Source organism: Equus przewalskii, chromosome 4 (assembly GCF_037783145.1).
Source record: "Equus przewalskii isolate Varuska chromosome 4, EquPr2, whole genome shotgun sequence".
NCBI classification, from domain to species: Eukaryota; Metazoa; Chordata; class Mammalia; order Perissodactyla; family Equidae; genus Equus; species Equus przewalskii.
The window spans coordinates 108021884-108033917 of record NC_091834.1 but is presented as its reverse complement, the minus strand read 5'-3'; the positions used below and the strand labels follow the sequence as shown (position 1 = coordinate 108033917).

The 12034-nt window shown below is 43.8% G+C and overlaps 1 protein-coding gene across 3 annotated transcripts in view; it reads left to right on the top strand.

The window, feature by feature from the left end:
* Window positions 1-12034, top strand: part of NCAPG2 (non-SMC condensin II complex subunit G2) — a 71821-nt gene that overhangs the window by 32007 nt on the left and 27780 nt on the right. For all 3 annotated transcript variants that reach the window (XM_070618088.1, XM_008537150.2, XM_008537151.2), the window contains exons 14-21: window positions 2120-2342; window positions 2557-2666; window positions 5790-5963; window positions 8470-8540; window positions 9607-9760; window positions 9881-10054; window positions 11395-11511; window positions 11599-11739. In XM_070618088.1, coding sequence (XP_070474189.1) covers window positions 2120-2342; window positions 2557-2666; window positions 5790-5963; window positions 8470-8540; window positions 9607-9760; window positions 9881-10054; window positions 11395-11511; window positions 11599-11739 — 1164 coding nt within the window. The remainder of the gene's footprint in view (window positions 1-2119; window positions 2343-2556; window positions 2667-5789; window positions 5964-8469; window positions 8541-9606; window positions 9761-9880; window positions 10055-11394; window positions 11512-11598; window positions 11740-12034) is intronic.

Here is a 12034-nt window from a genome sequence, read left to right as displayed (position 1 = left end):
GTTGATGTACTCAGACGCAAAACTAACCGCCGATCTGGGCTGGCACCTGTGGGCAGACAGGGACCACGGCAGAGGAGAGAGGAAAGGTGAGAGAAGGTGTTAAAACTGTCAGAATGTGAATACTAGTATTTATCTTTCTTTTTCTTTTAAACCTTGAGAGCACTACCTCTAACTCGCGAATAAGTCTCTCATCGCTTCATTTCTAAGCCTCGCTCAGTGCTGGAGTTAGTTGGCAGCAGGTTCTTTTCCACGAAGCTGCCTGCCTCCCATGGGGTGAGGGCAGGAGCTGGGCCCTCTGCTCCCCTCTTCCCGTGGCTTGCTGTTGGAAGCACTGGCTCTTGTTTGCCTCCCCAGCAATAGAGTGTGAGTACGAGGGTTTGGTGTGGGATTTGGGGTTAGTTGTTGTCTTTACTCCAGTAACTTTTTCAGAAACCAAGAGGTGTCTGAGTGGAAGTGTCCTGGGAGCGTTTCAGGGGGTCATAATCAGTAGTGTCCAGTGCTCAGAGAGTTCCTCTAAGGTGAGGGCATGACTTTGTCCATCTGAATTTGCAATAAAAGGTCACTATGACCTTGGCAAGAATAACTTCAGTGAGGGTGGACTAGATCCATGTGGATTGAGGTACAAGTGAGAGTGACAGTGAAGGTCTGGGTATAGGCGGGTTGCTGAGAGGGGAGCAGCAAAGGTGGCAGCTGGAAGGAGATGGGAAACACTTCAGAGTTTTGTGTGCGGGTATTTTGTTTTAAGGGTTGGAACGATATGAAAGTACATAAATGCTGGTGAGAAAGATCTGATTGAGAATATTGAAAAGACACAAGGATCATTAGAGCCAGGTCCTCAAGAAGAATACCTGTCAGTGGTATTGTACCCATTATACAGACGAGGAAACTATTTTGAGTGTATTTGCGCAGGATTACCAGCTGATAAGTGACTGGGACAGGATTTGGACACTCCAGCATTAAAATCTCTTTTTCTCTAATTCCGTGATATTTTTTCTTGTCTTGAATTTCTTGCTTAGAAGTTTGGCCCTAGCAGGCAGTGGACAGCTTCCATGCTTTCCAGCAGAGGGGCACAGGACAGTCTGATCTTCAGTCACGTGGCAGCAGCTGTGAGCAGGGCTGGGGCCACGCTGGTCATCTAGGCAAGCTGGCCCCAGGGAGGGAGGGAGGGGCACTGCTACAGAGCGACATGCTGGGCAACCTGGGTGTTCCTGAGTGATGCCTCTGTGTCTCTGAGGTCAGAAATGGGACGTCCGTGAGCTTTCTGTGTCAAAACTGTTGTAAAGTTTTTCGCTTTTCACATTAATGGGCCGAAAGTCATGGTGTTGTAGGAAATACAGAAATTATTAGACTGATAATCATAGCTATCGTTTGAGAGTTTACTATACGTCAAGAATGGTACTAATTGGGGCCGGCTCCGTGGCAGAGTGGTTAAGTTCATGCGCTCTGCTGCGGCGGCCCAGGGTTCGGATCCTGGACATGGACATGGCACTGCTCATCAGGCCACGTTGAGGTGGCGTCCCACATCCCACAACTAGAAGGACCGGTAACTAAGATATACAACTGTGTACAGGGCGGGTTTGGGGAGATTAAAAAAAAAAAGAATGGTACTAATTAATTATAATTCTCCCAACACTCTTATGCTTAGGTACCTTATCTGTCAGTGCCTTTTTTTTTTGTTTTGAGGAAGATTAGCCCTGAGCTAACTGCTGAACTGCTGCCAATCCTCCTCTTTTTGCTGAGGAAGACTGGCCCTGAGTTAATATCCGTGCCCATCTTCCTCTACTTTATATGTGGGATGCCTACCACAGCATGGCTTGCCGAGCGGTGCCATGTCCACACCTGGGATCCAAACCGGTGAACCCCAGGCCGCTGAAGCAGAACATGTGCACTTAACTGCTGCGCCACCGGGCCGGCCCCAGTGCTTTTTAAATATGGATTTATTAGTTCTAATTTCTCTACAGAAGTGTCTCAGATTCTGGTATATAGTCATTTGAAATGAATTTTCTTGAATATGAAAATCAGTTCCTTTTTGATTACGCTCTGGATATGTTGCTTAAAATCTTTTCAAGATTACAGGAACAATTGATGTTTTCCTTCTGCATGTGTGCTTTATTTATAGTTTTGGAAAATATGCCCCATGGAGCATATTTTGGTTCGCCTGGAATCGGATTCCCAGCCTGTGTCTAGGCGCCTGGTGAGCCTCATCTTTAACTCGTTCCTGCCCGTGAACCAGCCCGAGGAGGTGTGGTGTGAGCGCTGCGTCACCCTGGTCCAGATGAACCATGGAGCCGCCAGGAAGTTCTACCAGCACGCCCACAGGCACACCGCCTGCACGAACATAGGTACTGAGCACAGCCGCTCTGGTGCTTACGAGTTCTCCCTAAAGCAGAGTGTTACGTGGGCTCAGGGTTTGTCATTTTAATAAACTTTATGCTTTAATGAATTTCTTAATGATTTCCCCTAATCTAATACTTTTATTTGGGATTATAATTTTACTATTAGAAAGATAATTTTGTTGAAGAAACACGTAAATTGTTTTTATCTTAAACATTTTAGCAAAGCTGATTCATGTGATTCGCCATTGCTTAAATGCCTGCATACGGAGGGCGGTAAGAGAGCAGCAAGAGGACCATGCTGAGAGGGAGAAGGAGAAGGAGAATGCGAGTGTAAGTGGAACGCGCCGCGTCTGGGGGAACGCCGGACCGTGCTACCTGGTGGGGACAAGGCAGGCGCCTCTACCTCTTTGCTTGGAAGAGGGCAGAGCATTAATCATTTCCACGGACTGTTTGTTAGGAATGTTTTTGTCTTCTGTTTGTTCCTTTAGTATTGATACTTCAATTCATTATTTTGGGGTATCACAAATCATGTTTTGAAAGAATTGCTGTATATTTTTTATAGTTCATTGTGAAGTTTGGGTAGGATTTAATTCAGAGGAAAGAGGAAAATTTATTATTGGTAGCACCCTGTCTCAAATTTTCTTTGCCTTAAGCTTCTCTGTATGTTTTAATTCGACCTGAGGGTAGCATATCTGCGTTGGATTTTGGACACTGTTGTATTTTACAGGGACACGAGTGGTGGCCCCCAAGGATTTAGTCCTAGCCACTGCCGTAAGATTCTACTAGAAACATCTTGGGGTTGAATGTCTGGGAATGAGCTTTATTTAGAATTATCTTTTTTAAAAAAGTAATTTATCAAAGGAACTGTTGAGCTGTTATTCCTTCAGAGTCCAAAGTGACCAGTGATATAGTAAGAAAAGAATGTTTAAGCCTTAGACTTTTACTACTTAGAAGCAGTATCTTAAGCTTATAAGTAAACTCTCATGCGTATGTCCATTGAAAGTAAAATTTTTGGATAGTTTCGTAGTGCCCAACGAGGTTAGGAAATTGGCCTTTTAAAAAGAAAGTCACAAGACATTTTATCCTTTTGCTGAGCATGGTTCCTCATGTTGGCAACAAGGCAGGGTCCCTGCATGGTCTGATCTCGCCTCACTCCCCGTCCTGTGTGCTACCACCTCTGACAGAGGCTTGCTTCCTAGGCAAGGCTGGCAGGTTTGCTCAGAGCTGAAGTTTTGGCTTTGCTTGTTCATTGGTTTCACTCCAGCCTGCCTGCATTGTGAGGACAACAGTGCTGGTCACAGTTACTCCTATGCATGCTGCCATCGCACATGTGCCCATGGACTCACACCTAGTGGGGCCACCACTCCACCAGCCCAGCCCCTGTTTAAACATTTCCTTTTCTGTTTGTCTCAGCAAGGGAAAACAGATGTGGAATTAGAAGAGAAAAGAGTGTAGAAGAGTGAGTCTGGCTTTTATCCTAACAGCTGACGCTGACTAGTGGTTTCATCAGCTCCAGGCCGTTTCAGCCTGGATTTGGGAAATCCTCATCCGAGAGCATTCAGAGTTGCTTCTGCTTTTGGTTTTGGTGGAATTTGAGTTCCTCTCTTCAGAGTTTTCCCCTCAGTATGTGGATTGCATGGGCAGAATTTTTCAGGGAAGTCATCCCATTGCTTATAATACATCTTCAGAACCTTCACTGGAGATGCCAGCATGGTGACCTCAGTCCAGGACACAGGGCATTTGGGGAGCCCCAGTGTGCAAAGTAGATGCAGCAGCAGGCAGTGAGCTAAAAGTGGCGTGTGAAGGACTGAGCAGATCTCTCCGGGCCACCCTTGCAAACTCCTACTGATGGAAATGGTTTTGCAAAAGAGCAAGACATATTTTGTAACCTAACAGGTGAAAAACTATTACATTGTTTCATTATTGAAGGCACCCCCCCCCACCTCCATTGTTAAAACCCTAGCATTATTGAGAAACTTGTGGTTGTACAACATTTTATGTCAATATCTGTACCATTAGAAAAGGCAAGGTTTAGAAACATGTAGCTCCATTGTAACCTATGCTAGAAAAGAAATACAATTTGTCATATAGATCTTCTAATTTTAAGACTATCTAAATGGCTAAAAGCAACAATTTTTGAAGGATTCTTTTACTTTTTCTCATTGCTATCTACTAAAATCAAAGATGTTATCTGCCAAAAATAAAAAGGTGGCTTCCTATTTAATGAAATCTTGCTTAGGAACTTGGCAAAATTTTTGTAAAGAAGTAGTGACTTTCTCATGAAACTTTAATGGTAGGGCTGCTATGCTTATCAGTGGAACAGTAAAAAGTAAAATTAAATACAGAATGAAATTTTGTCAATCTGTTATTTGTATCATTCTTATAGTAGTTTCTAAGACTTTGGTAGTTTCATTGCTTTTTAAATTTGACAAAAACTCATTCAAAGTATTAAATGCCTATTGAAAAATTCAGCTTTCTATAGAAACTACCCTTAGGTTTTCTGTGTACCCCCATTAAACAAGTTAATTTTCTCCCCGGTATCTTTTTCCATTAAATTTGAATAGATAGCATAAAAATACCAATGCCTGAAATGAATCATCCTTTGCATCTGAAGGTTGTCCCCTTTCAGGAAGTTGTCTGCATTGGTATTTGCAGGTTATCAGACTCTTTGTTACAGTCACACCACAGGGCTCGTTAGCAGAGCCCATCAGTGTGGATCTGAGCTGGTCACGTCCGAGCGCAGCCTGCGGTGGTGGCAGTGTGGGTCTCTGGCTCTGTGGAGGAGAAGAGGAGTTTGTGAGAGCACACTTGTGGTTTAAACTGAACACGCAGAACATAGCAGTAGTTATTGCTCACTGCCACCATGAGTGCAGAAAATGTAAATCCGTCTATTATTTTAGAACAAACCAAAGAAGCCCATGATTGAGTGGGAATTGATCATCGTCAGTCATTACACCAGAGTCTGGGGATCATACCCCACAAGCCCTGGAGGATGGCGGTGGCTGGCCAGAGGTACATCCAGTGTGGTCTGATGGGTGGAGTTGCAGCTGAGTCTCAGCAGTAATCACATTTAAATATATTAGGTTTTAGAGCCCTTCCCTTCCCCCATCAGTCTGTTCATATTGAGGTTTGTGGTGAGAAGTGACATCTTTTAACAAATCAGAAGCTGTATCTTGTGGTTTATACATGTTGATTTTTAGAGGATTTTTAATTCAGATAAACTGTTTATTGAAAGGATATAGGGTTAATTTAGAATTTATTTCTTGAGTGGGCTTTAAGAACAGGTTTACCTCTAATAGAGATTCTCAAATAGAGAATAAAGTCATTTTACGACTTGAAAAGAGACTTGATATCCTTTACATTTCTGCCTTAGGCCTGGAATTCTGGGATATGCTGTTATCTTAATACTTGTTATGGTTTGATTCTTTCACAATAAAATTATTTGTGTCTTAGGTTCTGGACAAAACACTGTCAGTAAGCGATGTTGCATCCATGGCAGGTTTATTAGAAATCGTTGTGATTCTATGGAAGAGCATTCACAGAAGTATGGAAAACAATAAAGAGGCCAGAGTTTACACCATTAACAAGTTTGCCTCTGTGCTCCCTGAGTACCTGGAAGTGTTCAAGGTAAGGCTGGCCGCGCTTGTCAGCAGGCTTGGTGAGATGGCACCGTGCAGTTTGCAGAAGTACCCGCACTCTTTCCTCTCTGTGCCTGGCTCCTCGTCTGTGGCAGGAGAGGCTGAGCCGGCACTCGCCCTGCAGGCCAGCCAGCCTCGCCCTTCTCAAGGATCGGGGACATGGCTCTTTCAGGGTCCTGTCCCAGCACCCAGGGAAGTGTTGGGCGAGCTCTCAGGTTTTCTGTCTCTAATAGTCTGGGACACGATTTTAGAATCCAGTCTCACTTGCTGGGAATTGAGAAAGAGGAGTCTGTGGACATCAAGATACACTAGCACCGAAGTTTTGGGGCAGTTTTAGGCATTTGGCAACACACTGTAAGCTAACATGTTTCTGACGTATCTGAGTTGTGTCTGCGTTCTTGGGACAGACAGACCCAGGTGTGTGACTTCTGTTTGGATGAAGGAAACCTTCTCATTCCTTGACTTCTTACTTCTGAAGGAAATTTATATTTCAAAAACAAAAATAAGACTGATAGCTAAAAATGCAAATTTGTTCCCAATTATGAAGAGAGCGTGGTTTAAGTATAGAAAGATCATAGGTCTTATGAACCACCCTTCTTTCGGTAAATGTTACTCTTGGCTCTTCTACAACTGCTTATGTGTCCTGGGACCTCTTAGCTTTTCTGAGCTGTATTTCTGTGACTGTCGCATCTCTGAGCTTCATTCTGCCTCTAAAATACAAACGTGAGCTGCCCATGAAAGTAAATCTAGGTTGCCGAAGTTACTAGGGCATTTGAAAAGCTCAAAATAATTACACTGGGGTGAGAAACCAGCACTATCAGAAATCTCAGAAGATATACACAGAAGCCCATAGGACACTGGATGAGATGGCAAATGAGCAGTGTGGCCTGGGGATGTCCAGGAAGCCCAGGAAGGCCGTTAATTAATTCAGTTAGTTCCAAATGATTCTGGCAAGAGAGCCTCTCTCCCCTCAGTAGCTGAGAATATTGTGGTCATCCAATAAGTGAATATACAATCTATAACCCGCACATAGAGTGGAATCAGCAGCAATTACCAGTGTAATTCTGTAACATTAAGAAAATATTTTCCTTTTTTGTTAGGAGTTAGGGGTAAGGGTGGGTTTATTCTAACTGAATGCATATTAATTACAGATCAGATTTTGATGTTGCTCCTATTTCTGTTTCATGTATATTTTCAGGGAAATTATTTCTTTTTCTTTTAGAATTCACCATCCCTCATTCTCCCAACCAAACAAGGATATTGTTTTGCTTTGTTTTCTTTTTGTTTTGTTTTTTTTTTTTGCTGAGGAAGATTTGCCCTGAGCTAACACCTGTGCCAGTCTTCTTCTATTTTATATGTGGGTTACCACCACAGCATGGCTGACGAGTGGTGTAGGTCTGTGCCTGGGATCTGAGCCCATGAACCCAGGCCGCCAAAGTGGAGTGCGCCGAATCTAACCACTACACCATGGGGCCAGCCCCAAGGATATTTTTTTTTTTTTAAGATTTTTAAAATTTTTTTTCCTTTTTCTCCCCAAAGCCCCCCAGTACATAGTTGTATATTCTTTGTTGTGGGTCCCTCCAGCTGTGGCATGTGGGACGCTGCCTCAGCGTGGTTTGATGAGCAGTGCCATGTCCGCGCCCAGGATTCGAACCAATGAAACACTGGGCCGCCGGCAGCGGAGCGCACGAACTCAACCACTCAGCCACGGGGCCAGCCCCAAGGATATTTTTTATTGAGTGTTCTTGATTGGGTCTGGTCTACTGTTTGCTTTATTGTTGTAATAATAATAATGTAGCTACAGTTTTTCAGCACTACCATGTACTAGGTACTGTCATTGGTTCTGATGTGGTTTACCTCACTCAGTTCTCCTAATAACTCTTTCCCGTTTTGCAGAGGAGGAAACTGAGACTCAGAGACTCCAACCTCTTTGCTCTGTGTTCCAGCTAGTTAGCTTGTGGAATCTGATTGGACTTGGATTTGGCAAAGTAGCTCCAAAGTCTGTACATTTTCCATTAAACTGCCGTCTTCCTAAAGATATTCTCATTATTTTATTTAAAATTTTTTCTTTGACTAGTTTCATTCTCTTGAGATTTATGTTCAGGATACCAAGTGTGTAGAGTTAATTTTTTTCCTTTCATCAGTATTTTTACAATAGACGTTAGTGCCTTGACACAAGGAATTTTGTCTATTCTGGGTACTGATGTATCCCCAGGATCTAGATTGGTGCCTGGTACACAGTAGGTGCTTAATAAATATCTGGAAAAATTAATGCATCACACAAAGTCGTGGAATATCATATAAAACGTTGAGAATACGTCTCAAATGTGAAGTTTACCAATAGGTGTAAGTTTTCCTGTTGAGCATTGGGAGGATTACTCTAGTTCCTACTGAGTGACTTTGAAAATAGGTTATTGGGAAGCTTTATGAACAGGCTTTCAAAACGTCATCGTGTTTAAATACCCTTTTGTTTTGTTTTCTTTTTATGCTTTTAGGATGATCGGTGTAAGATCCCTTTGTTCATGCTGATGTCCTTCATGCCTGCTTCTGCTGTGCCTGCATTCAGGTATTCTCTCTGCTTTTCAGGACAGCAGTGAGGTGGGAATCCTGCGTCATTGTGCTTAGGTGTCAGATGAATGTCAGATTCAGCAGACTGTCACACCTCAGTTCCAAGTCCAAAGCCACTTCCTCCCTCCTGTCTCCCTCTCCCTGTGGCAGGGAAAATAGCCGGGTGCAATTTCTGGTGGCTCTGGAGTGCTAAGGAAGGTAGGAGGAGACTACGTGGCACTAAAACAGTCTCTGAGCTGTAACGTCTGGGCTATTTGTAAAGCCCGATGTGATGAGACTCTGAAGCTGTTATCCGCCATGGAGCCGTGGGCTGCATGTGGCTCTGACGGCTGGAACATGGCTCTCTGGGTTGAGAGGTGCTGTGAGTGCAGAATGCACACACCGAGACTTGGTGTGAAAAGAAGAATGTAAAGTATCTCATTAGTAGTTTTCTATGTTGATTACATCTTAAAATGATGTTGTGGATAGATTGGGTTAAATAAGATATATTATTGAAATTAATTTTACCTGTTTCTCTTTGCTTTTTTAAATGTGGCTACTAGAAAATTAAAAATGACTTACATGGCCTGCTTTTGTGGCTTGCATTATATGTTTTTTTGGACGGTGTTGCTCGAGTGTTGGTTATTATCTCAGTAAAAATTACTTATTTTTATTCATATTATGAAAAATGGATGTTTTGATGCTAAACAAAAATTATTCCTCCAAAATTAGGGTTCTTTGCTCTAGAGTCTGACAGAGGTGACACAGACATGAAAGGCTGGGGGTTTTATGTGACTGATGTGTTCTTGATAACTTAATACCTATGTTGGTATGTCTGGACTGTGTTGAGTCTCATATTCCTAAAGCTGCTTTCAAATTCAGTATTTTGTATTGAAACTTATCTCCTGTAGTAATTGTGAGAAAACAATATAATTATTCTGCAGCAGAGAATGTCCGAGAGTTCCTGTGATAGGAAGGGCTTAAGTACCCTCAATTTTTGGCTTCTTTATTTTCCTCACCTTTTAGAAAAGTGGGAAATTGTTATTGAAATATGAGATCTGATTTTGTGTATTTGACATTTTCAGCTGTGGTGTGATTTCCACGTTAAGAAACCAAGAGGAAGGAGCAGCAGACAAGAGCTACTGCACTTTGTTAGACTGTCTCTGCTCCTGGGGACAAGTGGGACACATTCTGGAACTCATCTGTGACTGGCTGCCAGATGAGCAGCCCCAGAGTAAGGTATATTTGTATCATGTTTCTTTAAATTTGCTGAATGAGGATAACTCTGTATTAGAAATCTGCATGGTTTCCCGGAAACATATGTTTTATTTATCAGTTTACTGCTCTCTGTTCTTTCAGAGTAACTCAGTGTCTAAACGTAAAGTGCAAATCCGTGATACACGCCCAGTCAAACCCGAATTGGCGTTGGTTTACATAGAGTATCTGCTGACCCATCCGGAGAATCGAGAGTGCCTGCTATCGGCTCCCCGAAAGAAGCTTAACCATCTTTTGAAAGCACTTGAAACGTCCAAGGTAACTTTCTAGAACAAATACAGGCCCTGTGAACGTTGAGTGATTCCATGAGTCATAGGAGTGATAAAGTAAGATTAAATTTTTCATATTTGTAGTATAAATTTTTCCAGCGGGAAAGGAGTTGTGTTATCTGGCCCCTTCCTCCAGTGTACAGGCGAGGACATCAAACTCAGGTGACTAACTGGGTGGCAAGATGGGGACTAGGTCACAATTTCCAGGCCTTTCAGCCAAGTGGTGTTCAGAGCCCAGTGTTTTGTCAAGGCTGACTCCTGCGAATAACCCTGTTTTTGTGAACACGGGTCTGCAGGAAGACTTCCTGTCACCCTCAAGCTCTGTTGCTCTGCTCCTGCCCATTGTCGTGGGAATCCTGATTTCCCCTCAGTCCTTGGCAGGCTTTTCTAGGAATCGGTGGAGCATTCCTGTGAATTCAGCATTTTCCTCCTCTCCTTCCTGGCTCTCTGGCCATCTCCTCCAGGGCCAGGCCTCAGAAACAGCCTGTTAGTGCTGCTGAGCTTGGTTGTGCCAGTGGCAGAGCCTCCGGTGCACCAGCGCCAGGCACCAGGTGGGAGAGGAGGGAGGTCTGAAGGGGAGAGGTGCACAGCACTCAGGGGAGGAGGTGGCGGGGCTGATGGCAAGCCCAGTACCTGGCCATGCGCTCCCTCAAGGCTCTCCAGCGTTCATGTCCAGGTGGGGGTGGGCAGCGCTGGGATTTTGCCCATGGACTAAGCTGGGCACCGGCTGCACTGGTGTAGAAAGTAGGGCTGCCTGTGGGTTCTGGGAAAAGGGTGGATGTATTTCCCGTCAGGCTTTCCTAGCAGGGGCACAAATGGTATTGTCACCTATTCAATGCTGGTGGGACACCCACCCCTCCATTGTGACAGCCAAACCCACTCCCACACATTTCCAAACACTCACGCTGCTCCTGCTGGGTGCAAGATGAGGGAGTTGCAGGCAGGCGGGAGGGTCTCACTCTGCCTGAGTGGCGAGGGACTGTTCCTGGGAGGCACTGCCTCTCTCTCTGTGTTGTCGGTCTGTCCTAACAGCACCGTCTTTCTTTGCAGACCTGGCCTCTCACCCCCAGCAGGCCAGAACCTACCCCAGGGGCAAAGGCTTTAACATACTCGCTCCTGACAGCTCCTTAAGCAATAACTTAAAGTTACGTTCTTGAGGGGAGAGGAAGGGAAGACACTGCAGACTTCTCAGAAGGCTTTGCTGTGCTGCTGAATCACCTCTGTTGCTCCACGTGTCCCTCTTGAAGCACAGCTTTGTCAGGTGCTTCCGATCATCCTGGCCCTGACTTATCAGTCAGAACGCAGCCTACAGATTTTTTTATTTTACAGGTGGATCTGGAATCAATTTTGCAATTGCCAGGTGTGAAACCTCACAACTTTAATGAAGCAACTGCCCTGCGAGCCTTCAGCCTCTATTGTCGGTTGAGTATTCATCTTCAGCACAAGGTGCGTCCGTCCCTGGCTCTGTATCAGAATAAGAAGCGCATTGGCACGGCTGGCCTAGTACTAATTCATCTTTCTGTTGTTGGACAGTTCTGCTCAGAAGGAAAGGTTTACCTGTCCCCTTTGGAAGACACTGGGTTTTGGTTAGAAAGCAAAGTTTTATCTTTTATCCAAGATCAAGAAGAAGAATATCTGAAGCTTCATAGGGTCGTTTATCAGCAAATTATCCAGGTTAGAAGTCTTAAGACGCAGAAACCTTTTTATTTACGAAGTTTGTGATGTGTTTCAAGATTTTATTTTCTGTTTTAAAGTTGTAACTTTAGACGTAATGTTGCTCTTCTTAAATCCTTACAGCGGCATTTAAAGATCTGTAGTTTATCTTTTCTCAAAGTATAGACTGCATAATTTTAAGGTAATTTTACACATTCCATGTAATAGTGTTCAGTAATGTTTATGGAATTACGTAAAATGTGTTTCTGGATTTCTTATCAAAACAAAAATTAGAATTAATGTGTCTTTGTGGGAA